General features: G+C 25.3%; 14 protein-coding genes across 14 annotated transcripts; 7 read left to right on the top strand and 7 right to left on the bottom strand.

Moving 5' to 3' along the window:
* Positions 1–70: 70 nt before the first annotated feature.
* On the top strand, positions 71–1,788 carry PNEG_01280 (hypothetical protein; the record flags this gene model as incomplete). Its single annotated transcript, XM_007875013.1, has 6 exons — positions 71–146; positions 200–603; positions 640–803; positions 846–1,037; positions 1,079–1,522; positions 1,566–1,788. The coding sequence occupies 6 exons, from the start codon at positions 71–73 to the stop codon at positions 1,735–1,737; spliced, it is 1,452 nt and encodes a 483-aa protein (XP_007873204.1). The 3' UTR covers positions 1,738–1,788.
* A 69-nt stretch (positions 1,789–1,857) lies between these two features.
* PNEG_01279 (hypothetical protein) lies at positions 1,858–2,315 on the bottom strand (the record flags this gene model as incomplete). The annotated part of the gene is made up of 2 exons (XM_007875012.1): positions 1,858–2,084; positions 2,138–2,315. 2 exons carry the CDS (start codon positions 2,313–2,315, stop codon positions 1,876–1,878), a joined length of 387 nt encoding a protein of 128 aa, XP_007873203.1. The 3' UTR covers positions 1,858–1,875.
* Positions 2,316–2,518: 203 nt separating this feature from the next.
* Positions 2,519–2,878, top strand: PNEG_01278 (hypothetical protein; the record flags this gene model as incomplete). The annotated part of the gene is made up of 4 exons (XM_007875011.1): positions 2,519–2,604; positions 2,682–2,741; positions 2,786–2,810; positions 2,855–2,878. The coding sequence occupies 4 exons, from the start codon at positions 2,519–2,521 to the stop codon at positions 2,876–2,878; spliced, it is 195 nt and encodes a 64-aa protein (XP_007873202.1).
* Positions 2,879–3,330: 452 nt separating this feature from the next.
* Positions 3,331–3,999, bottom strand: PNEG_01277 (hypothetical protein; the record flags this gene model as incomplete). The annotated part of the gene is made up of 5 exons (XM_007875010.1): positions 3,331–3,566; positions 3,613–3,658; positions 3,699–3,752; positions 3,792–3,875; positions 3,916–3,999. The coding sequence occupies 5 exons, from the start codon at positions 3,997–3,999 to the stop codon at positions 3,331–3,333; spliced, it is 504 nt and encodes a 167-aa protein (XP_007873201.1).
* An 878-nt stretch (positions 4,000–4,877) lies between these two features.
* Positions 4,878–5,627, bottom strand: PNEG_01276 (hypothetical protein; the record flags this gene model as incomplete). The annotated part of the gene is made up of 5 exons (XM_007875009.1): positions 5,449–5,627; positions 5,352–5,397; positions 5,231–5,309; positions 5,021–5,183; positions 4,878–4,977 (listed from the first exon to the last, which is right to left on the bottom strand). The coding sequence occupies exons 1-5, from the start codon at positions 5,595–5,597 to the stop codon at positions 4,878–4,880; spliced, it is 537 nt and encodes a 178-aa protein (XP_007873200.1). The 5' UTR covers positions 5,598–5,627.
* A 47-nt stretch (positions 5,628–5,674) lies between these two features.
* Positions 5,675–6,217, top strand: PNEG_01275 (hypothetical protein; the record flags this gene model as incomplete). The annotated part of the gene is made up of 4 exons (XM_007875008.1): positions 5,675–5,810; positions 5,854–5,944; positions 5,988–6,106; positions 6,153–6,217. The coding sequence occupies 4 exons, from the start codon at positions 5,675–5,677 to the stop codon at positions 6,203–6,205; spliced, it is 399 nt and encodes a 132-aa protein (XP_007873199.1). The 3' UTR covers positions 6,206–6,217.
* A 948-nt stretch (positions 6,218–7,165) lies between these two features.
* On the bottom strand, positions 7,166–8,344 carry PNEG_01274 (hypothetical protein; the record flags this gene model as incomplete). Its single annotated transcript, XM_007875007.1, has 6 exons — positions 8,324–8,344; positions 7,763–7,892; positions 7,647–7,713; positions 7,449–7,612; positions 7,236–7,422; positions 7,166–7,192 (listed from the first exon to the last, which is right to left on the bottom strand). Exons 2-6 carry the CDS (start codon positions 7,813–7,815, stop codon positions 7,166–7,168), a joined length of 498 nt encoding a protein of 165 aa, XP_007873198.1. The 5' UTR covers positions 7,816–7,892; positions 8,324–8,344.
* A 569-nt stretch (positions 8,345–8,913) lies between these two features.
* On the top strand, positions 8,914–10,112 carry PNEG_01273 (hypothetical protein; the record flags this gene model as incomplete). Its single annotated transcript, XM_007875006.2, has 11 exons — positions 8,914–8,985; positions 9,028–9,123; positions 9,165–9,291; positions 9,336–9,399; positions 9,447–9,563; positions 9,607–9,621; positions 9,664–9,712; positions 9,750–9,818; positions 9,872–9,887; positions 9,930–10,041; positions 10,088–10,112. 11 exons carry the CDS (start codon positions 8,914–8,916, stop codon positions 10,110–10,112), a joined length of 762 nt encoding a protein of 253 aa, XP_007873197.1.
* Positions 10,113–10,450: 338 nt separating this feature from the next.
* PNEG_01272 (ATP-dependent protease La) lies at positions 10,451–13,934 on the top strand (the record flags this gene model as incomplete). The annotated part of the gene is made up of 9 exons (XM_007875005.1): positions 10,451–10,925; positions 10,965–10,973; positions 11,020–11,439; positions 11,485–12,047; positions 12,089–12,344; positions 12,387–12,964; positions 13,010–13,301; positions 13,347–13,571; positions 13,615–13,934. The coding sequence occupies 9 exons, from the start codon at positions 10,451–10,453 to the stop codon at positions 13,932–13,934; spliced, it is 3,138 nt and encodes a 1,045-aa protein (XP_007873196.1).
* Positions 13,935–14,483: 549 nt separating this feature from the next.
* PNEG_01271 (hypothetical protein) lies at positions 14,484–16,468 on the top strand (the record flags this gene model as incomplete). Its single annotated transcript, XM_007875004.1, has 9 exons — positions 14,484–14,621; positions 14,672–14,714; positions 14,760–14,923; positions 14,968–15,076; positions 15,121–15,350; positions 15,394–15,503; positions 15,546–15,849; positions 15,893–16,419; positions 16,462–16,468. 9 exons carry the CDS (start codon positions 14,484–14,486, stop codon positions 16,466–16,468), a joined length of 1,632 nt encoding a protein of 543 aa, XP_007873195.1.
* A 720-nt stretch (positions 16,469–17,188) lies between these two features.
* On the top strand, positions 17,189–17,571 carry PNEG_04285 (hypothetical protein; the record flags this gene model as incomplete). The annotated part of the gene is made up of 4 exons (XM_019757805.1): positions 17,189–17,214; positions 17,239–17,392; positions 17,445–17,471; positions 17,551–17,571. 4 exons carry the CDS (start codon positions 17,189–17,191, stop codon positions 17,569–17,571), a joined length of 228 nt encoding a protein of 75 aa, XP_019613387.1.
* Positions 17,572–18,574: 1,003 nt separating this feature from the next.
* PNEG_01270 (hypothetical protein) lies at positions 18,575–22,063 on the bottom strand (the record flags this gene model as incomplete). Its single annotated transcript, XM_007875002.1, has 20 exons — positions 18,575–18,754; positions 18,801–19,025; positions 19,074–19,143; positions 19,186–19,222; positions 19,271–19,308; positions 19,350–19,443; positions 19,494–19,623; positions 19,668–19,814; positions 19,863–20,044; positions 20,087–20,159; positions 20,203–20,504; positions 20,549–20,609; positions 20,656–20,790; positions 20,839–20,912; positions 20,955–21,006; positions 21,048–21,195; positions 21,244–21,470; positions 21,512–21,587; positions 21,636–21,734; positions 21,783–22,063. 20 exons carry the CDS (start codon positions 22,061–22,063, stop codon positions 18,575–18,577), a joined length of 2,631 nt encoding a protein of 876 aa, XP_007873193.1.
* Positions 22,064–22,209: 146 nt separating this feature from the next.
* Positions 22,210–23,373, bottom strand: PNEG_01269 (eukaryotic translation initiation factor 2 subunit alpha; the record flags this gene model as incomplete). The annotated part of the gene is made up of 6 exons (XM_007875001.1): positions 23,289–23,373; positions 23,070–23,240; positions 22,812–23,019; positions 22,409–22,763; positions 22,285–22,367; positions 22,210–22,237 (listed from the first exon to the last, which is right to left on the bottom strand). The coding sequence occupies exons 1-6, from the start codon at positions 23,356–23,358 to the stop codon at positions 22,210–22,212; spliced, it is 915 nt and encodes a 304-aa protein (XP_007873192.1). The 5' UTR covers positions 23,359–23,373.
* Positions 23,374–23,540: 167 nt separating this feature from the next.
* Positions 23,541–24,562, bottom strand: PNEG_01268 (hypothetical protein; the record flags this gene model as incomplete). Its single annotated transcript, XM_007875000.1, has 6 exons — positions 23,541–23,768; positions 23,812–24,074; positions 24,126–24,305; positions 24,354–24,392; positions 24,440–24,476; positions 24,518–24,562. 6 exons carry the CDS (start codon positions 24,560–24,562, stop codon positions 23,541–23,543), a joined length of 792 nt encoding a protein of 263 aa, XP_007873191.1.
* Positions 24,563–25,153: the final 591 nt, after the last annotated feature.

The following is a 25,153-nucleotide window of genomic DNA, read 5'->3' as shown; positions in this document are numbered from 1 at the left end:
TTTATAATAAATAAATACATATTTCATATTTTTTTTTCTTTGAAATTCTTAAACCGAAGTACTTAAACATATGGATGCTTTTTCAGTATTAAGTGGAGGAACGAATCTTAAAAAGAGAAAAATAGAAGAACTAAAAGATAATGAAGGTATAAAATATTGAAATTTTTATATAAGGAGTCAATATTTTCATAAAAAATAGATAAAAAATCTGATATAATAAAAAATAACGAATTTCACACAGAATCTCTATTGTTTCCGTATTCAGATGAAGAAATCAAAAGATTCCGACGTTTATTCCGTATTCGCGTAACAGGAAATGATATCCCACCGCCAATAATGACATTTTCAGCAATGAGTGAACAATTATTGTTTCCAAATTTTATTCGAAGAAATATAAAAAAATGTGCATTTGAAGCTCCTACTCCTGTTCAGATGCAGGCTATTCCTATATCTGCCTCAGGTAGAGATTTATTTGTTTGTTCTCCTACAGGATCTGGTAAAACATTGGCTTTCGTTATACCAATATTGCTTGATCTTAAAAAACACTCAGATAAAGGATTCCGTGCTTTAATAATTACTCCTGTGAATGGGCTTTCCAAGCAGGTATTTTCTTTGTTATTCAATATTATTAATTATTAGATTTATAGAGAAATCAAGCGATTTACTGATGGTAAAAAGTTTAAAATTTGTCATCTCCGAAGATCTACTATTTCTAATGTCGTGAAATCCAAATATGATATTGTAATATCTACACCTCAAATGGCTTTAAAAGCAATTTCTGAAAAAAACCTTAATTATGAAAAGTATTCTCTTTTGATAACTAAACTTAAGACTAAATTGTATAGTGTGCGACACCTTATTTTTGATGAAGGAGATAGATTATTTGATCATGAATTCATAGAGCAAACTAATAAACTTATTACGTATTTTTCTTCAAATGTAAGAAAGTCTTTATTTTCTGCAACAATACCCTCTAGTGTTGAAAATTCCTTGAATACAATTATGAATCATCCTATTCGTCTCATTGTTGGAAAAAAGTGAGTTTTTCTTTTAGTTTTTTTGATTTAAATATAAATAGAGATACAACCACTAATACAATTGATCAAAGGCTTGTTCATGTGGGTTCAGAAGAAGGAAAATTAATTGCTCTAAGACAATTAATTCATGAAGGAGGTTTCCAACCTCCCGTACTTATTTTTGTACAGTCTGTTGAGCGGGCTAATGAATTATATAATGAACTTAAATTTGAGGGATTTAATATTGATGTAATGCACGGTGAACGAACACAAGCGCAAAAGGACTCTTTGATTCATAGATTTCGACAGGGAGAAATATTTGTTTTAATTTGTACGGATATCATGTCAAGAGGCATGGATTTTAAGGGGGTAACGCTTGTTATTAACTATGATTTTCCTGTATCAATTCAAAGCTATATTCATCGGGTTGGTCGAACAGGAAGAGCCGGTAGATTCGGAAAGGCTATTACTTATTTTTCAACTTCAGACACTAAATATCTTCGCAGGTATTATTTTGTAATTTTCTTTATCTTTACTATCTAGTAATAGTATTGTTCATGTTATGCAAAGATCAGGTTCTGAAGTCCCCGAATGGATGATTAATTTGCTTCCTAAAATCCCAAAAAAAGTAAAAAAAAAACTTAAACGAGTCCCTCCACAAAGAACACCAATTTCCACATTTTCAATTCATAATAAAAAAAATATAAGCATTAATAATTGATTTAAACAAATAGACATTCATTTCAGAAATATTATACATTTCAAATAAAACAAACTCTATCTAATTCTTTTCATAGAAATTGCGATATAAAATTATTATTTTTTGAATGTTTTAAAATTATTAAACTATAATATATTATTAAATTTTATAACCTACGATATGACGTCTCCCAATTATCTCCCCAATTTTAAAGAATCCATATACTTGAAGAGAAAAAATTCCAAGCCGAATCCATTCTTTTTGTGATAAAGAATAAAAATATGAAATGTTTGTATATTGAGGAATTTTTCTATATGTATATTTAATTTCTGCAACTGAGGGCGGTTTCAGTCGCTCTTGAATCCAAACTAAAAATTAATAGTTAAGTCTTTTTGATCTTAACTGATTTATTGTATTTTACCTTGTTTTATGAGTTCTCGTGCAACTTGTGCATTATATTCAAATAAAACTCGATAATTATTTGGTTGATAAAAAACATTACTTGCTGTTTTTATTTTTTCACAACTTTTCTTTGTTTTTGTTATTAAAGTTTTAAAGATTTTTTGGCCTGTTTCTACTAATTTTGCTGTTCTTTGCATTATTTTGATAAGAAATGATTAAAGAGAGTATGCCGAAGTCTTAATTTTAACCCTATGTTTAAATATACAACCCTATATCTATATAAAATAGGTATTGCAAATCATCAATAAGAATCTACAAATATTTTATTCTGAGATCTTAAATATTATAATAGGAAGAAAATATAATATATATATCATATATATATCATATATATTACAAAATGTCTAGTAGTGTGATTGTAGTAGGGCTTATACTTGGATTAATAAGTTGGTTTGCTTATAAACAAACATTGGATGAATCACAAAGGTGAGTGGTATTTTAATGCAATAACAAAATTGTGCTTGCATGGTAAAGAATAATATAATTAATATTGGATAATTCAGAATTGGAAGAGTAGTATTGATTCTATCACTGGTAGTTTGTTATTTAATATGGGCTATTACGTAAAACCCCTATAAATATAAATGTAAATAATTAAAGTAATTAGATATCTTGCACAGTTACATCCTTTGGTATTGTTTTCTAGGAAAGGTGCCTATTACTAAAATTCTTATAGTTGGTACCGCAAAAAGCAGGCTAATTAGGATAAAAAAAGTGATTATCGATTTAGTTATTATTTTAAAGGTGTAAATTAATTATGATCCAAAGTTCTGGTATAAATATAGATATTTAAGAGATTTTGTAGATACATTTATTGAAGCAGCTCCATGGAAGCCAACGATTTTGAAGATGGACTCTCAATGGAATGTCAAGTGTATATTTTAGAAAGAAAGAAAAAACCAATGTCCTAGATAGTCCACCAGAAAGAACCAAAATTAAAGCCTTTAAGTCTCCACAGTTTAGTTGAACTGGAGAAATTAGTTATTTAAGTATATTAATCAATAAAAATAACTTTTGATTGCTTCGAAATTACTATAAAGCACAACCCATTCAATGATTTGATTAGCTGTTGGTGTATCATAAGACCATATAATCATCAATACAGGTAGTAATCGGGCCCCTGAAGAAACAAGAATTGCAGTAGAGATAGCATTAGGTCTGCAAACTAGTTAATGAAATCGTGCCGGAGGCATATAATAAAATCTTCCTTTGCCATCCCAACCACTGTCGTGCTAATATTCTAGGTCCCCAATGAAAAGAAATAGTTTCTAAAAGACATATAATTAAAAAATACAGGCATTTTGCTATGCCTGACAAAATAGCTTGTGAAGATGTAGATGTTGATATACTTTGTTCTGATTGTCGATCAGCCCGTAGCCACATAAGATCTATTTGATATAAAAAGTATTGAACCAAAGTATATTGAAGTCTTACAAACATCAAAAAGTATTAATAGAAGCCAGAAGCGAACAATATAAGGCTATAAAAATTAGTTTTAATAATTTATTAGTTATTAACACATTAAAGTGATTATCTTGTGTTCCAAGTTGATTAAATAATAGATGTCGGTATACCTTTTCTATTAGAAAAAAATAATAAAAAAAATGACTTACTTGAGGTTTTATAAGCATTAAATCAATTGTTATAATAACATAATCAAACTCCACATACTTGTCGGCAAATTCCTTACAAAGTGGCTAACTAATTAGTTAAGTTTAAATTTAATAAAATTCATACACATTGTGTTAGTCTAAAATTATTCTTTGAATATTCTGTATAAAGGCTTGTAACAGGATGGGCGCATTCAACGCACAATAACATGATAGTTTATAGAGAAATAGACAATCGATAAGACGGTACGTTTTCTGTTTTTGAAGCAGATAAAAATTGAAAAAAAGGATTACATCTAAAGCACATAGAAGCAATATATGTATTTTATTTTATATATAGAAAACATTTATTTGTTTTAAATTATCTTAAATAACGAGTTGATATATATAGAATGGATTGTTAGTCATTAAGACTTACTTTAATAGTTGTCGAAAAATATACCAATATTTTTGTGTTGAATATATATTGAATCTATATTGTTTTTGTATTGTTTTTTGCAGTATTTTAGTTGCAATTTTCTAAAAAATTATGCATAACTAAAATAGATATATACTAATAATATATAAATATTATAATTAATAATAATCTTAAATATAAAGAGAAAAGTTAAATAAATGGTTTTTTTCTTGGGTATATTATTAAAATTTTTAGTGTTACCAACTAGATCAAAATAAATAAGTAGTAAGCCTATTTATCTTTATAAAATTATAGTGAATAATATAAAAACTTTAAAAAAATATCAATTATATTAAAATAGAGTACAGAAATAATAGAAATTCATAATTATATTTTTTAAAATGACAAATTATATGAATTGTAAAAAAATAATCCATGCTATTACTAATCTTCAATGAGTAAAATATAAAAAGAAAGAAATATAATACAAAAATTATAGAGTAAAAGAGGATAAATAACAAGAATATTTCTTTTGACGAGATAAAAATCATTTATAACGTTAAGTGATGCTATAAACATTCAGAAAAAAATAATTATAAAAGATAAGCAAACCATAAGTTGACCAGATATATGCAAAAATGATTAAAAGAAACCTGATGAAAATAGTTTGTATAAAAAGATTCTAGTATATATTAATGGCGAAAAATAAAAAGTTCGAGAGATACAAATATAGTACAAATGACAAAAGGGAATAAAGAATATCCAAGAATACATATAGATTGAAATAGTGATCTATTTCTTTTAATATCTTATTTGCAATTTTCAAAAAATATACATTGGGACTTTCAAAAGCTTGAGATTTAAAGTGATAATCAATTTGCCCACCCAGATAATACAGAAAATTCCTGTAAAAACATTGATTGATTCGTTTTTTGATGTTTCCAATGACAAACATAAAGAAAAAATAAGACAAAAAATAAATGGACCCCATAAATCCCCTAAAATAATTAATTAAATGAATAAATGATATTATTGAAAAAAATACAGTTACGTAAGATATTGCAATTTTCATGAGGAAGTAGTATATATTTTGCTCTGATGCCTATCATTTTAACATCATTATACTTTATATATATTAGTTTATAATATGATAGATTTTAAAATACAATTGTCATGTAAATGGGCTCTTCTAGAGTACTTATATAAGTATTCCTATGTATTAGATTAAAAACTCTAAGTCTATTTAATTATTATATGAAATACCTTTCATTAGTAGCATATGTGTTTATGTTTTTTGAAATAGTTTCTATTCTATCCTCTTGAGAGTCTATATAAACAAAAGGATCGTCATTAGTATTTGGATCTTCTAAGAAATATGGATCTTTTGGTGCTAAATTGCTTTGATTTTTCATCTTTTAAAGGTAAGTTTTGAATTACTAGGTTTGATGCTAAATATTATCGGAAAAAATCTAAAAATTAGGTAAAAATAATGTTAGATAGACTACCGGAAGGATACCTGCCAAAATGGAATCTAATTATATCTATAATCGCTTTTTTTAATACAATTCAAACATATATTAGTTTGAAGTTAACAAAACATGTATACAGTGGTGCTTGTGATCAAGGTAAATATGTATTATTATAAATAATTATTATTTATATGACTAGTAAATCCCTTAGCAACAAGACTTTTTGGAACATGGACATTGATTTCAGCAATTATAAGATTTTATGGATCATATTATATGTCTAATTTTGTGTAAAAATATATAAATATTTTATAAAATAATTTATATGATTAGTATTTATGAAATAATATTATGGACATATTATATTGCGATATTTCATTTCATTACAGAATGGTTTATATTTAAAAGTGTTAAATTTGGTGCGCCACTTGCAGGGCCACTTATCGTTTCTAGTAATATTACCATATGTAAAATTTTGGTAAACTCTAATGATAGTAGCTTTAAGTATTATTTGGATGAATGTTTTTCGCGAGAGCTATGTACATCATTAATAGATAAGTGCATTAGAATAAAATGATCAGTTTATATTAAATAATATTAACTGAATTTATAATCATATTTTATGTTATAATTTATATCAAATTTTTATATATTTTTTAAATACTAGTTTTAAAATGTAACTTTATATAAAAAGAAACGTCTGCTCCTTGATGTCTTCAATCATTTACAGATTTTTTAGTATTTAGTAAAAGTAAATTAGAAAGGTTTTTCAGTTCTTTATAGCATGAAATTATGTCTCTATAATATTAGTGATATAAAAACTATATTGTTGAATTTTATGAAGTTTTAGATCTTATCACACTATTTTTTATATATTTTTTTAAAATGATTTGAAACATTTGTATTCGTTTAAGTCATTTCGATCCATTTTTGAATAATGGATGACTTTGATAAAATAGATTACAAATTTTCAAAATCTAATGTAAGGTTTCGAAGTATCTAAGTTTGATGATAGATAGTTTCAGAAAGTTTGGCTTCATGGTGTTTAAATTTTAAATTTTGATAAAAAAAATTGTTTTTCTGTATCTGATTTTGTTTTTTTTTTTAAAATCAATGTCTAAAATATCGTCACTAGATATACAAATATTTAAATTTAATTAAATATTTGTATTGTAAATTACTGTACTTTTTCTTTTAAATCTTTTAAAGTTGTTTATCGTTCTCTTTTGATAATAGTTAATTTTTTTAGCATATCTTCTATTTTATTTACTTCATTTTGAATATCACTAGGACCATCAGGATCTAAAAGACTTGTTCGAGAACTTTGAATAGCTTTTTTAATTTCTTGTTGATAATTTTTTAATATTTTTTTTCTCCAATTAATATAGTTATTTGATGCACAAAAGAATTATACTCAAATATTAATTGCAAATGTAAATCAGTATATGGGAAAGATTCTTTCTACATAAAGAGGATTGTTTTTTCATTAAAGTCAATGAACTAGATGGAATCTATGACCATTTGTGTAAATATTTTTTCTAATATATATTACCAATTAATAATAAAAATAATAAATATTACCCTCATTTTTTCATGTTCTTGTTCTTCCTTGTTCATAATAAATTCAATTTTATTTAGATCAATAGTTATTCTTTCTTTCAAATTTAAAAGACTATTAAAAAGTGATAAAATTTTATAACCCTTCTTTTGATCAAGTATAGATTTCGATAACCCAATAATTTCTTCAGGAACTTTGATAATTCTTTCACTATTATCCAATCATTACACTTATACTGCTTTAAAGAGTAAGGTAATTTTAAATGACTTAACGTTATATCCAGTTCTAAATCCCCAGTTTCACATCTTTCTAATTCTTTTCTAATTAGTTTCGCCTTTTGTTCTGAATACAATGAGACGCTTTTATGAATAGATTTGGTATAAACTTTTATAGAAAATATCTTGTCAAATTAATTCTTGTATATTTCGATTGACATATATTTCTTGGATAGGAATTGCTTTTGTCATTGAAAGCTTTTCAAGAGGCTTAAGTAATTCTTTACTAACAATAGATTGATAATATATATAATCATTATTGTGATTTAATTTACTTTTCTTGTGTTTGCATAGAAAGGCTTTTAATTATATTATTAAAATATGACATTGGATCATACTTTAGTTTATCAGAAGTAGATATTGACAAATATAAAGATAATAGAAGCTTAGAAGCTTTGCAACGATCTATATTTATTATTAATAAATGTTCTAAAGTCTCTCCATATTTATTATTTTCATCCACTAGAGCTTTATTTAAATGTTCATAGAGCTATTGTATTTTTATTTTACCTAATATTATTAACATTTAGCTAGAATAATGCAAAATTGTACTTCACAAAGTTGCAACCAATATTTTTTAGATATTTTAAGTATTTTTAGAATTTTACAATATTCCAGTAATACCAAACTGTTTACACGCAAAACTTGGATATTGTACTAAGTTTTTTTGATTCATCGATTTGCTTTTCATCCATGACTTCTTAAGCTTCAATAGGCCTAATTTCACATAAAGATTTTATATTATCTTTTTTTTTTCAATTCATAGCTTAGAACATGCAAAAATAGTATTTATAGATTCAAATATTTCAACCACTGATTAGAAACAATGCACATACCTTCTATACTAATAAATGTTGTTACATGATTATATTCATAAATCTACAATATTTTTATAATTGTATAATACTAGATAAAATTTATATATTTTTTCATCTATAGTAAATCTAAATTCTAAAAATTCAAATTATCCATAATATCTGGCACTTCTAATTAACATAATCATATAAAATTCTATATTAAAATATACTGAAAATATAAAATTGCTTTAATATATTTCATTTTTATCAATAGGTGTAACTTCAATATTTTTTTCAATAATTTAATTTAATAAACTTTTTTGTTTTTTTAAAATATATACAAATTAGAACTTTAATAGGGTTTCCAGGGCTTTTTAAAGAATTATTTATATACTATATATAAATATTACGGAAATTTGAAATTATTTTATATTTTTAATGCTTTTTATCGATAACATCGATTTGTTTTAATGAGGTTTATTTTAAATTAATTTTTCGTCACTAAAAAATGGTTTTGGTAGCATGCTGCCAGTTCTGCTCAACGTTAGTATTTTTTCTAATACTTATATATTTGCTTTTGGTATTATAGAAGATCAATTTTGAAGAACCTTGAGATATGCAAAGAATTAATGAATCGTGCAGCTTCAGTAGGTGCTCAAGTTTGTTTTTTTCCAGAGGCTAGTGATTTTATTGGGCTTAATGTTTGTTGTTAATGATATTTTTCGTTATTTTATAAGATTTAGCATGAGGATTCTATGAAGCTTACATTTTCTCATGAGAGAGAAGTGTTTATTAATGAATTTAAAGAACATGTAAAACTTTTAAAAATACATGCTTCTGTAAGATTTATATATGTATTTAGAAAATACTTAGATTTTAGGTAGGTGTTCATGAACCTATTTTGTCAAAAGACCTTATTGCAAATGTGTGTCTTTGGATAGATGACGAAGGAAATGTTATACATAAATATCAAAAGCTGCATTTGTTTTCTATTAATGCTGTTGATCGTATTATGATATAGGTTTTGATGTTTATAAATAATAAAGAATAGATCAAAGAATGAAAGAATCAAAGTATATAGAAGGAGGGAAAAGTATTGTTCCTCCATTTAAAACGTAAGTTTGATATTGATTTATGAAAAAAAAAAAATGAAAATAATTAGACCTATTGGCAATGTTGGATTAGCCATATGCCACGATTTAAGGTATCCTGAAATGTCTATAAAACTTCGAAATCTTGGAGCAGAAGTTATCACCTATCCATCTGCGTTTATTTCTAGGTAAGTATATTTCAATAAAACGTTCATATTAATAATTTTAAAGAACCGGTGCTGATCAGTAAATATTTAATTTATTTTGATATTTTTTAATTTTTTTAAGTTGGACAACGCTATTATGTGCACGAGCGATTGAAACTCAGGAAAGTATTGTTTTTTTTATTTTTAAAATTATTAAGATATAAATAGTCTTATGTAATAGCCGCAAATCAGGCTGGCAAACATAATGAAACTCGTGAAAGTTATGGACATAGCATGGTAAATACTATATAATTATATACGTATTATTTATCTGATTACGTTTTTTATAGATTGTAGATCCTTGGGGTATGTTTTTTACTATAATTTCACTAATTTAACAGTTTACAGGTATTGTACTCGCATCTTGCTCTACTGCTTCAAGAGAGCCATCTTTTTGTATTGCAGATATTGATTCCTCACTTGTTCACAAGGTTAGAAAAGAATTACCTCTTACTAGAAGGTTATTATATATATATATATATATTATTGTTTCCTTATTTTTCTAGAAATGATGTGTATCCTAAGATATAAATTGTTTCTGATTGTTTATAGCTTTTTTTTTGTATTTAAATAAACTTTTTTTATTTTAATTCTTACGTTCGAAGATTAAGTTTTGAAAAGTTGTCTATTATTATTACAGGGGAATTAAAATATTATTTATATAGTAGAGGAGGCCTACGTATTTAAGAATTTCTGTTTGTTTATATTAGAAAGTGCTATATTTATTTCTTCCCTTATTATACGAATTTTTAACTGTGTTATTACATACTATAATGGTATTTCAATTTGATGCAAACTTCTATTCGGCTTTTATGAGATGCTTCAGAAACAAACGTTTACAAAAATTAGCTCTATTCCCGATAAATCATATGATCTTTTCAGTATCTTTGTTATTAGGTCAAAAATATTATAGTAAAAATTTAAAAATGAATCATATATATTCGAGAAAAGGTACATTTTTATATCCGACTATATATCGTACTTGCTTGTTATCGTCATATCATGGATTTTTGTATCAAATTTCTAGTTTTTTGAAAGATTTAGGACATAAGAAACTTTATATGGATGAAAAATTTCAAGAAAAAAAAAAGAATATCATATTTAAAAAATATTCACTAGAAGGCCCAAACTTTTTCAAAGAGTGTTTAATAGGTTTTCCCCTTTATGGGAATAGAAGATTTTCAACATCTAGTTTTATTTTTAGATCGAGTGGAAGTGGTGGGAATCATGGAAAGGGAAAGTTTAATGGCAAAAATCAAGAACATGGTCTCCAAAAACCTGTTGTACCGGAGGTCTATCCTCGAATGATGGCACTCCCTATTCTCCGGAGACCTTTATTTCCAGGTAGATTCGATTTGATCTTTTTTTGACTAATGTTTGTAGGCTTCTATAGTATGTATAGAATTTTTGAAACAGTATTTTAACTTATTTATTTCAGAGGCAATTGTAATAAAGAATCCTTCAGTCATTGAGGCTATTAAGGAGATGATTAGAAGAAGTCAACCTTATATTGGAGCATTTCTTCTTAAAGAAGATGTAGATACGGATACTATTACTAATATTAATCAGGTATATAGTGTAGGTGTTTTTTCTCAAATTACAAGTGTATTTCCTGCAAATAATGTAGGAGATGAAAATGCTCTTACTGTAGTATTATATCCACATAGACGAATCAAAATTGTTGATTTAATAAAACCTCAAACCAACATTAATGGTGTAAAGAATTCTGAAAATATATCAACGGATAATAATAATGATCATCCTGGATATGAGGATTCTAGTTCTCAGACATATGTGGCTGATCAAAATGTAGAAGATGGTTTTGTCAAAGGCCCAGTTAATGATTCTTCTGTAAATGGTATTTTTTGGAATTTGCTTATAATTTATTGCTAAGAAATTGTAGATGACAGTCACTATGCTACATCTTTTTTGAATGCTTATGATGTATCATTAGTTAATGTAGAAAATTTAATTGACGAAAGTTTTGATCCAAAAAATAATATTATTAGAGCAGTTACATCTGAAATAGTCAGTGTTTTTAAAGATATAGCGACATTTAATCCATTATTTCGAGATCAAATTGCAAATTTTTCCATGTTTCAGTCTACAGGAAATGTATTTGAAGAGCCTGCAAAGCTTGCTGATTTTGCAGCTGCTGTATCTGCTGGTGAAATATCAGAATTACAAGATATTTTAGAAACTTTATCTATAGAAGCTAGATTACAGAAATCGCTTTTGGTTTTGAAAAAAGAACTTATGAATGCTCAACTTCAGAGTAAAATTAGTAAAGATGTCGAATCAAAAATTCAGAAAAGACAGAGAGAGTATTATTTAATTGAGCAAATGAAGGGCATAAAAAGGGAATTAGGTCTAGAGACTGATGGAAAAGATAAATTAGTTGAAAAATTTAAAGATAAAGTATCCAAACTTTCCATGCCGGAAAATGTAAAAAAAACATTTGATGAAGTTTGTATTTTTTATCTCTTTTTCTTTTTAACTAGATATAGGAGTTAAATAAGCTTATTTATTTAGAGCCATCTGCTTCTGAGTTTAATGTAACGCGGAATTATTTGGATTGGTTGACTCAGATACCATGGGGGCAACGATCTATAGAAAATTATGATATTAATTATGCTATAAAGGTTTTAGATGAGGACCATTATGGATTAAAGGATATAAAAGATTGGATTTTAGAATTTATAGCTGTTGGGAAGCTGAGAGGTACTGTTGAGGGCAAGATCCTTTGTTTTGTTGGGCCTCCTGGTAATGATCTTAATAAAATTATTTTTATGTTGATTTTTTAAGGTGTTGGTAAAACTTCTATTGGTAAATCTATTGCAAGGGCATTGAATCGCCAATTTTATCGTTTTAGTGTTGGAGGTCTTACTGATATTGCTGAAATAAAAGGTCACAGAAGGACATATGTTGGCGCAATGCCTGGAAAAATTATCCAAAGTTTAAAAAAGGTTCAAACAGAAAATCCATTAATACTTATTGATGAGGTCGACAAAATTGGTCGTGGGCATCAAGGAGATCCATCAAGTGCTTTGCTTGAGCTTTTGGATCCTGAACAAAATTCTTCTTTTCTTGATCATTATCTTGATCTTCCTGTTGATCTTTCTAAGGTTTTGTTTGTTTGTACAGCAAATATTACAGATCATATTCCGGTACCACTTCTGGATAGAATGGAAATTATACATATATCAGGCTATGTAGCTGATGAAAAAATGGCAATTGCAAAAAATTATCTTGTTCCTGAAGCCAAAGAGCTTGCTGGCTTAAAAGACATCGATGTTAATCTGACTAATGATGCAATTGAACTTCTTATTAAGTATTATTGCCGTGAAAGTGGCGTTCGAAGCTTAAAAAAATATATAAATAAGGTATTTATTTTCCTGTTATGCTGATAGATATATAACGAATTTTAGGTATATCGTAAATCTACTTTGAATATTGTTAAAACTCTTGGAAATACATTTGAAGAAGAATCATTAATTGATGAAAAAAAAGATCATGTAAATGAACAGAATAACCTTGCGGCGCATTCTTCAAAGTCTGCAGAAAAAGTCCGGAAGCCTTTAAAAGTTCCTGACACTATTTCTATAACAATAGATTCTTCAAATTTGAAGGATTATGTTGGTCCACCTATTTTTACTACTGATAGGCTTTATGAAAAAACTCCTCCAGGTGTTGTTATGGGTTTGGCATGGACAAGTCAAGGTTAAGCATTTATTTCAACGTTTAACGTTAGTTTAATATTCATAGGCGGTGCTGTTTTATACGTGGAATCTATTTTAGAAAATGCATTATCCTCAAAATCCAAACCAGGTTTTACTTGCACTGGTCAATTAGGTAATGTTATGAAAGAATCTTCAACTATAGCATATTCTTATTCAAAAAAATATATTTCTCAAAATTATCCTGATAATAAATTTTTTGAAAAGGCTCGAATTCATCTTCATTGCCCAGAAGGTGCTGTTCCAAAAGATGGTAAATAATTATTATAAAATACAAAAAGATTCTAACTTTTTAGGCCCTTCTGCTGGGATTACAATGACGACTTCAATATTATCATTGGCTTTAAATTATTCAATACCGTCAACTATAGCAATGACAGGAGAAATTACTTTGACTGGAAAAATATTGAAAATTGGAGGTCTCAAAGAGAAAATAATTGCTGCTAAAAGATCTGGTGTAAATACTATTATTTATCCAGATGCTAATCAAGCCGATTGGGATATAATTCCTGATAATATTAAAGAAGGTTTAATAGCTTTACCTGTTAATTGGTATTCAGATGTTTTTGATATAATTTTTAAAAATATGGATAAGTCTAAAATTTCCACATTATGAAAAATGACCTTGAAAATCTTAAGGCAATTTTATGAAAATTAATCGGTTTTGATTTTTCTGCATTTAAACTTTTTATTTTCGCATTACATAAATAATGTTAATCCTTATATATATACACATTCATATTTACATAATTTTGTTCTTTTATATAATAAATTTATATATTTTTTTTTGAAAAAAAATATCTAAAAACATCTGTTTATATTTTAATAAACTTATTAATATTTTTCAATATTTATTTTTAATATATTAAATATTTATAAACTTCTATACTATCTATGATTTATATTATTTTATATGAATTTTATGCTTAATTTTTGTCTTTCTTTTTTAATAAATTAATGTTTTTGTTTAAATGTTTAAGTACTCTGGAATTTTGGTAAACGATAACACAACCTCTATTCTTATTACTATTTGAATTATTAGTTTAATGAGCCATAGACTTAGTAAATATAGATAGGAACTGAATTTCATTAAATACTTATAGTAATCTTATCCATATATATTGAGTTTTGTTAATAATAATTGTTGATAGATAATTTGTTATAAATGACTGCTCAAGCAAATAGATGTATAAGTTCAACAAATGAACATGATATTGATTTAGAAAATTGGATTATTCGAGTAAAGAAGCTTCAAGAAGATCGTAATGGGGAAGATGAGGAACGTGATAGGAAGCTAGAAGAGGTAAAGATTTTAGATTAAATATTTTCTAGAATTTGATTATGTAATGATAGGAAATTTTAGCGGAAAGGCAAGCTAGACATGAGAGAAGAGCACGTAGTTTTAGGATATTGTATTTATAAAGTTATCTAAGTTTATTAGAACGGGAACTTTCTTTATCTCCTGATAGACTTAAACCTGTTTCATGTGCTAGTTCTCGGCATTCTATTTGTTCTTTATCAAATTTATTTAAGGAAAAATGTTCTACTAAAACTGATTTGCCAAATACAGTTTGTTATAAGGATTCTTTTGAGGAAAATATTAATGTTTGTATTTTTGTTTTTTTTTTTAAAAAAAATAAAGTCTTTAGAAATATTCCAAGAATTTTTCTGAAATATCAGAGCAAGCATATATTTTAACTGACATGCATACGAAAGAAGACAGTTCATCTTCAGCTTTAGGAACATCTGCAGATATTGGTATGATAAATTATAGAATAATGTGTTTTTAATAATTTTATTAGAGAATAATCAGGCATGTAATTATGAAGCTCTTTCTTTTCAGGCAAAAGAGTCTTTATATGCATCTCAGTTGCGATCTAAGGATGTTTCATATGCTTCATCTATCTTAAAAGTTAAAGAAATTGATAAAATGGAACCAGGAGTGCTAGAAAATAAACAAATGCCTTTGAAAAATCTTTCTAATACTATTCTTTCTTCAGGAAACCTTGAAAATTGTAAACCAGTGTCATCTGTAAGTAAATTTAATTATAAATCATTTATATTGATGTTTAAAGCAAAATTTTATAGATGTTAGTTCAAGCCCTTATTCTTCGCCTTCTCTAATATCATCATATTCTGATACCTTAGTTTCAAACAGATTATTAGGAAGTGATTTGCCATCATTGTCTTCTTACAATAATTTATCTATTATGGCTGATATCGCTAGAAGCCCAACTAAAGGAAGTTTTGTGCAAAGTGCTGCAATGAAAAATAATGAATATCGAAAATCAGTATCTGAACTTTCTAGAAATAGTTCTATTCTTTCTCGGAAAAGTGCAAAATTAAACTCAGAAATATTAATTAAGATGTCGGGCGTTCAAAAAATAAAGTTAAATGATGAAATTAATTCATTAGAGAATGATGCGATTTTTTCTACAAAGGATAATATTATATTGAATTCTGATTATAAATTGAACTTAAAGGAATCCTGTAATACTTTGGAAAATACTAAAACAAATATGGAAAATATGGTATTTCTATTTATAAATTTTTAAAAATATTAATTTTTAAAAGTCTTTTTCTGGTGACTTGAATGTTTTAGATCCTTTAAAAAAAAAAGGTTCTGATGATTCTTTAAAACCTGCATCTTTGGAGTTTAAGAAATTAAATACTTCTCCGACTTCCTTCCATGAATTTCAAAATGTATCTAGTAAGGTAAAAAACAATTTTTCTAGCCAGTTTTCTACACCCAAATCCTCAATTATCGAGGGATCGCCGGATTTTTCCGATTTTTCTAAAGGAAAATATTCATCTTCAGCTTCATTTTCTAATTCTTCAAAGATGGATTCTTTTAAGGCAGGAATACTTGATGCTAAAAATAATTTGCGCCCTTCTTTTAGGACATCGTCTCCCAAGTATGATCCTTTTAAGGATGATATTCTAAATGCAAAAGAATCTCTTAAATCATTTTCTGCATCTCCGCGAGAAAAATCTGATATTTTTAAGGAACGCCTTTTGGAAGCAAGATCTTCTTTAGGAAAACCAGGAAGTTCTAGTTGTAAATCCTCTATTGAAGATTCTTTGCCTTTAAGATTTAAAAAGTCAGGTAGATTTATTTTTTAGAACTTGTCTTATTTCGGTAGATCATAATATGAGTGAATGAGTTATCCTTAAATTCTTATTGTATAAAAATTGTTTTTGCTCCTGAAGGTGATTCGGGTTTTTTTTCCAATTTATTAGTCTGGTTTTATGATATCAATATAGACTTTAAATAGTTTGCTTTACTTTCGAAAAATTATACTATTCATCTTAACTGTTTACGGATTTTTTTGTTAATATTAAGAATTATGATCGATTAATATATGTTTGTTATACTTTTTTTTTCTTCATTTATTTTATTTGAATGACTAAAAATTGTCTTAAATAGTCTCAAAAGAGAACTCGTGTGAATTTAGTGAAGATATAGTAAGTTTATATCTTTTTTGATTATTAATTTTAAAGTTTATATATTCTAATTTGAATCTAGGTTCTCAAATTTATTAAAATAATATAACGTATTTGAATTTCAATTTCGGTAATACTATGCTTAAAAATATAAGTTTTTCAATAAATACGAGTTGGTTTTTTTGATGAAGATTATATATAATTTGATTTAAATTTTAAATTATTAATTATTAATTATAACATCAAGAAAGACTGATCATATAGATATAATAATACTTTTCTTGTTAAAAGTTTTATAAGTTTACTTATAACTGTGTGGGCTGAAGTTCTTACAAAAAAATTAAGCGTATCTCACTTTAAAAAGTTTGCAATAATAATAAAAATAATATAAGATAGTTTATTAAACAGGATGTTGATTTAAATTATATGATTAATGGCATTGATTTTTTTTTGTAATTAAAATAACATGCATCTAGATTTAATTATGATGTATTGGAATCATATTGTAATTTTATTTCAAATGATTGTAAAAATGAAATATTGAATTCTTCAGCTTTTAGTATTAATAAATTGTTTATGATTTATGGAAATATTAATCATATTTTGAAACTTTATTTCAGACTAAGAACTGTTGAATTTCTGTAAACTATTTTCTTCAAAAATGTATATTTTTTAATTGTAGACTTTTTTAAAAATTTATAAAATAATAGTATTAGTGATTTTTTTTAATTTTTTTAATTTGTAAAATAACAAAATTGGTTTTTATTTATGTATACTAATTTTAAAAGAATATAATTTTGATATTTTGAAAAATTGTTCTAAAGAGCTTTTGAATTTTAATTAAGATAATTGTTTATATATGGATTATTTAAAATAATGAATGTATTTTTGTTTTTAGGGGATTAAATTATATAAATTATGATATAAAACATTAATTCAAGCATTTATATGAATTTAATATGAATATGTTTTTTTAAAAAAAATATTAAAACTTATTAAAAAAAATATATTCAATTATTCTTCAATTATTATTTTTATAGTTTTTTTATTAAATGCTTGATTAATATTATTTATACTTTTTATTATAAAACGAAAAGATTGCTTTGTATATATTTTAGATGCTATAGTTTCTATACAAAAGAAATTAAAATTTTTGAAGATGATTATGCTACGTAACCTATTTGATCAATTATGAGTGATATGACTGTATAGCACATAGAATTTATAAATAATGTTTACTTAAAAGCAATGATTTATATATATAATACAGTAAACTTTTATTTTGAATATAATAAAAGTTTTGTTAAATGAAAACATTATTTAATCAAGTCTTTGTAATATTTTAAAGAATATCTCTTGTAAGAATCATAGTAAGAAATTCTATTTAAATTGATTGTATAATGAGGAGGGGAGAAGACATCTTAATTTTATATTATTTTTCTTCAGAAAATTATATATTTGCTTTATATTGGACTTTAAAATTATGTAAATTGTTTAATTATTGAAACTTAATGGGAATTCAAAAGAAAAAAAGTGTTTTTATTTTTAGATAATAATTATTTTTAATATTTAAAAGATTTTTGAAGTTTTTTTATTATATATTTATTTTTATGGCAAAATAAAGCTTTTATTGAGTGTTTATTTTGAGTTTTATATTATTATTAAATATAATGCTAAAAAATTATGTAATATATAAATATTTTAAGAAACATTCATATGATATTGATCTTTTATAAATTTAGAGAAATTAGAAACAAATAATAAGAATATTGATAAAATATATTTTATAATAAATAAATCTAAATAAATGATTTATACTGATTCTATTTTTTCAAATATATAAGATATACAGCCTTTATCTATTTCATCATTTTCTTGTAATATTCTTTGTAATACAGTATCATCTATATTATAATAATCATTATTTTTTGATATTTCAATATGTGAATATTCATTAATGCTATAAAGATATTTTTTTTTTAAATAATTTGGCTATAAAACATGAACATATATAATAATATTATAATTATGTTTTTACCGTTATTGCTTCAGGTTCTAGTATTTGACTTGATTTTACCCAACCGCCTAAATCAATTTTTTCATCAAACATTTCCCCATGGTTAATATTTTTGATATTTGATCCATCGCCCTGGCACCTGCAGCCCAAAAGTTCATGAGTTTGACAAGATGTATCTTGATAAAAAAAAAGCGATTTTAATTCTTCTTGTGTAAAAGAATCTCTTTTTGACGTTATTTTGGAATCCTGATAAAATATGTAAATATATTAATATCTAAAATTCTAAATATTTACTATAAATGTATCAGAAAGAGCTTGTTTTGTTATCTGTCTTTGATATATTTTTTCATCAATCATCCCTGATCTTTAATAATTAATTTTATAAATGAAAAATTGGTCATTTTACGTAAGAAACCGATATACAAACGTTTTTTTTTGCTGGCCTAGATATATATTTAATAAATATGATAGATATTAAAAATTATATCTACCATCACGACGTATACGAGCCATAGCTTGAATATCCAAGCTTTTAATTAGTATAGTTTTAGATACTTTTGATATTTTTACCTAGGGTTCCAATCTATGTCAAATAAAACTAATCTAGATGCTCCAATTAGATTAAGTCCATATCCTCCTGACTTTGCTGATAATAGGAATGCAACTAAAGATATTAATATATAAAATATATATGTGCGTATATATTGTAAGTACATATTTCACTGGAATCAGATGTATTGAATTTATCTACATATTCTTGTCTTTTTGCATTAGCAGTCTGTCCGTCAAGACGAAGGTATGACAAAGATTTTAAAATTAGTATATTTTCTAAAATCTGAAGGGTCTTTTAAAATAAGAAAGTATATTTGAGTATGCTTTTAGAGATACCTGAGTATAATGTGAAACAATAACAACTTTTTCTTCGGTAGTCTTTAATTCTTCTAGAAATTTATCAAAAACTAAAAGCTTTCCTGATTTCTTCGAAAGATCTGATGAAAATTTGTGTTTAATATTTGTATAAAACATATCGAATTCCTAGTTTTTTAAAAAATTAGCTAAAAAAAATGAAGTTAATGATTTTACATCATTTCTTTTTTGAAATAGAAGTGCTGGAGAATTGCAAATTTTTTTCAGGTAAGTTAAAGCCTGTAAATGAACTGTCATATCAACATTATACGAGCTTAAATTTAACATTGATACGTCTATTAATTTGCGGTATATGTCTACTTGCAATGATGTTGGTTTGCAAAATACTATATATTCAACTTTATTTATCAATAATACGGTAATTAAGAATTCTAGAATACCTGTAGGAGGAAGATATTCATTAAGAATTTTAGAAGTTCTTCGAAGAACAAACATTTTTGTTAAAGATGAAAGCTAATAAAGTTATTCGATAAATTTATTATCTCATAAAACTTACTTGTTCGGTACGGATTCTTCCTTTTTCTTCATCTTTTTTCATACATCCTATTTGTCTACTTCTAATGATTGGATTTTCAAATTCTCTTTTAAATGTAGAGTAGTTTTCTAATAAACCTGGATTTACAAAGTCTACCATTACATAAAATTCACTCAAATATAAAGACAATTTAATGTAAATCCGATAGAAATAATTATACCTACCATTTTGAATAGGAGTTCCACTTAAAATGATTCTTCTACGAGTTTTAAGAGATTTGATAGCTTGTGCTGATTTATTTGAAGCAGATTTGAGACGATGACCTAATCCTTATTATAAAACATAATATTAATTATAAACAAAATACCTTCATCACATATAACAATATCTATATTTGCATCTTTTAGTTCATCACATACATTTCTCAACTTTTGAAATAAAAGTTAATAATAATCTATAAAAAGAAAAAATTACTCTTTCATAACCAATTATCATTATTGAATAAACATTTCCAACTGAAAAACTTTTAATATTAATATTTGAATCAACGACAAATAATCCAATTTTTTCACTTCCACCTATCCATTTTCGAAATTCTCGTTTCCAATTCTAAACACTATATAAATATGTTTTTTAGCAAACGAATGTTAATTATACATTAATAAGAGTAACTGGACAGACTATTAATGCGCGTTTAATAATTGGTTCTTTTCCGTAATATGGATTTTGTTCTAGAAATATTTAGAAATAAAAAGATATAAAAATTTATATACTTAATAAAGTCCAAAGGAGTGCAATAATCTGAAGAGATTTTCCGAGACCCATCTAAATTAATGAATTAATAATTTTTCTAATTATTTATTTACTTCATCTGCCAAAATAGCACCCTGACCCTCAAATTCTCTCATTTTCATCACACATTCATAAAGAAATTTAACACCTTCACGCTGATGAGGTCGAAGATGTTTAGATAACATTGGATCAACAACTACATCTATTATTCGAATATTTTTCCTTAAAATATATATAAATATATTTCTAAAAAGAAATATAGTTATTTACTCTTCACAATTTTTTATTTGAGGTCTTGGTAATACTAATGCACCTTCTTCATTGGGATCATGTCGTGCTAGTGGTAATTTAAAAGTTCGGGTTCCATCTGAAGATAAAAGAGGTGTTTTAAATTTCTTTATAGGCACAGAGTACGTCGATGTACTAATTTTTTGTTTCTTTAATATCTGGATAGATGGTTTTTCACATAAATAGTCTTTAGTTAATATACTATTAATCTTTGATTATTAATAAAAACAAAATAAAATTAAAGAAATACTTCAACTTCCTTGTCTCCTACAATTAATTGATCTCCTATTAATAATGATGCTGAATTACAACGACAATTTCCTAGACTAAATTGTATTCTTTAATTACCGACTATAAATAATAAATTATTTTACCTATTTCCTTCAAGATCTTTAAGATAGTACATATTTCTAGAAACAGACAAGATTCCATCTCCCTTCCATGTCTTATTTTTTTTAGTTGTTTGTTTTCTCCTAAAAATTTTTTATTAGCTAAATATTTAATAATTATTAATTGTCTACCATAAAACATTATAATGTTTTTCTTCAGATGATGATATTAATTCCTTTTCTTCTGGATCTTTATTTTCAATATTAATAAAAGGTTTTTTTAAGCTAGAATTATATTTATTTTTTAAACGAATAGTTTTGTTTGAACAATTATTTATAGAATTATTTTGGTCTATTTTCACACGTTTTTCTACAGCACTTAAATTATTGCACGGCTTTATGTAATTCTTGTCTTGATAATTTGCATTAAGCTGTTTTTCTAATAATGGAGAAATAAAATTTGAATTGCTCATTAATCGTGTATCGTCTTAAATGATATTAATATAATACACAATATATATATAACTATTTAAAGATTAATTATTTTTATATAATGCTAAGTTAATACATAAACTTAGGTATCTACTATTTATTTATTTAATATCAAAATTTCTAGAATTTAGTCTTCATCGCTTTCATCTTCATCACTAATGAAAAGTTAAATTTTTAAAATTTATATAAAATGAAAGAATACCCTGATTTTTCAGCATTTTCCCATTCCATACGCTGCATTAGTGCTTGAAGTTCTAATTCATCGACCTCATTGACATCCTTTGGCTAAAATAATCAATTAAATTTCGATTAGTGTATAACCATACCTTCATTTTTACAACAAATTCACCGCCGGATGCAGTAATGCTTTTTTCTATTTCTTCTAATGCCTCTTCTAGAATTTGGATTCCTAGTTTTTTATCCAAGGCACTTGTAATAATAACATAAAGTGGAGGAGCTATAAGCTTAACTTTAATAAGAGCATCTTTAGAATTTTTTGCTTCTGCTGCTTTGAGGGCTCGTTTAACAGCATCAATTCCTTCGTATTCAAAACATGATACTTCCACATCGGCTCTTATTTTAACTGCCTGAAGAGTCAACCGACGAGTAATTTGTGTAATAAGATCGTCTATAATTTGAGGATTTGAAGGAGTTAGTCCTTCAAAGACAGAATTTGAATCCCTTTAGATAAATTTTAATGTTTTTTTTAGAAAAATATAAATATCCTACACAATTGCAAATTTAAACGCATCATAAGCATGCCCATATTTTCTATACAAAGGCCATCCAATTGACATATATAATTCCTCAAGAGGAATGGAGTGCTTCTCTGTAACATTTCTTAAAATAGAATGAACAGTTTTTGATTTATTAAATTTGTCTTCACATTTAATTATATCTTCAGGGCTTACCCTCCGCTTAGATAGATCAATATATCCTATATACTTAGAACTTGTTGTTATCCAAATTTATTATATTAAATTACACCTTTTTCTTTATCTACTCGAAGAACTACAACAACTTCGTTTCGTCCAACTCGGATTAGTTTTTGTACTGATCGAATCCTTCTACGAGATAATTCTGATAATAAAATCATCCCTTCTATGTTATTATATTCTAAAAGTTGTACGTATGCCCCCATTTCTTGTATTTGTTTTACTAAAAATATGAAGATTATATCTTTAAAATAGATATATCAACACTTACCATTAACCATTACTAACTCATCAACATCTGGATATTTATTTTCATAGAAACGACAGCTTGTTGTAGACATTTTATGTATTTTTTTTAAACTAGAATTTAAGTACTTTTTAAAATTTTCGTTATTTAATCTTTCAAAATATCAGAAATATATTGTAAAAAATGTAAATAAAAGATACATAAATATTTATATAGTATTTTTATTAAGAAAATTTTTTAAAAGAAAATGAAGAATACGTTTTAATATACATGATGTTATGCAAAAAAAAGGATTCTAAAAGCTATGCTTAAAATAGCATGAAGCAAAAGTATGAATGATAAAATAAGATTTCTTATTCTTGAGTCTACATGATCCATTATGGATCTTAGTTCCTTTAAAAGAAATAAACCAGATACCCCAAATCCAATTAGAGTAGAGATCCAACGTATTATATTAGAAAAAAAATAAAGGTGAAATATTTCAAAGGGAGAGATATTTATAATCTTCTTTAAATGAGTAAGATAAATAATATGGATCATTTTTTACCATCATAGGAATCCATATAGTCATAGAATAGCCATAAAGACAAATATATTCATCGAGTTTCGGTTTGCATTGATAATACATTAATAAGCCCCATGAACATATTGGAACAATTATATTGTACCCATAGATAATATAACATGCTTTTGTAAGTGTTGAAAAATTATAATTATAAGATACGTTAGATAAATGTGCTTTAATTCGTTCAGACATAGTTGATGAAAAAAAAATCATAAAAATAACAGTTGTAATAATCCAAAATGGCCCTTATTTGAATTTAGTTGTTGAATAATTAAACTTTGTATCGATATTTTTACCATAAAAATCCGAGCTTTCATGTATTAGGTCTATGAAACTATTTACAGGAAATAAAGCATATATGGATCTTTGAACTACTTGATCTGTATTTATATTAAAGAATCTTGAATAGAATTCTATTGACCAAATGGTTTGTTTCTCTGCAAAAACGTTTTGATATATATCTGTATTAAATCTATCTAATTTTATAAATCATTCTAATTAGAATAATTCAAAGAGAAATAAACTTTCTTGTATGTTAGAAATGTTTTCATTTATCCGAAAATCTAAGAAAATATAAAAAAATATTCTTTCATTAAGATTTAATTGATACTTTGAAATTCCAAATCAAAGTTTAAGTCTGTGTTATTCTATAAAATATTAAAAAAAGAATAATAGTATAACTTATTACAGATGATTCATCTACATCAATAATAACTTCATAACTTTGAGGCATTGGCAAAGCTTAAATTTTTTGTATTTTTAAAATTCAAAAATATATTGAAATACGATTTTATATAAATCGATTTTGAAATATTATAGATAAATCATAAAGGAACTATTTATTTATATCATATAGAGTTGTTGTAATGAATATAAAATTTATAAAATTATTTTAATTTATAAAATAATGATGTTTTTTTTTTAGAAATTTTAATAAAAATATATTGAATAATATAGTTTTTTTCTAAACAGCTAAGATTATTAAGGTTTTTTAATAATTATTATATTAAATAATTTGTTAATAAAAATAAAATTTTATTAATAAAGTTTATTAAAAATGTGTTTTTTTATTGCAATTATATATATTTGTATTTGGTAAATACAGATATTAAATATTTAAATTTTATTACGAATTTTGGTTATTTTTTTACTTTTTTATATTATTTACACTAGAATTATTTTAAATGAAAACTTTGTTCTGATGACTTGATTATACATTTTAACATATTATCAATGAAAAATATGTTATTTTTGAAAATATCTTGTATATATTTAACTATTTAAAAAATATTAATATATAATTAATATTATTATTTTAAGTTGA

This window comes from Pneumocystis murina (assembly GCF_000349005.2).
Source record: "Pneumocystis murina B123 chromosome Unknown supercont1.6, whole genome shotgun sequence".
Lineage (NCBI taxonomy): Eukaryota > Fungi > Ascomycota > Pneumocystomycetes > Pneumocystales > Pneumocystaceae > Pneumocystis > Pneumocystis murina.
This window is presented reverse-complemented; position numbering and strand designations above follow the sequence as displayed.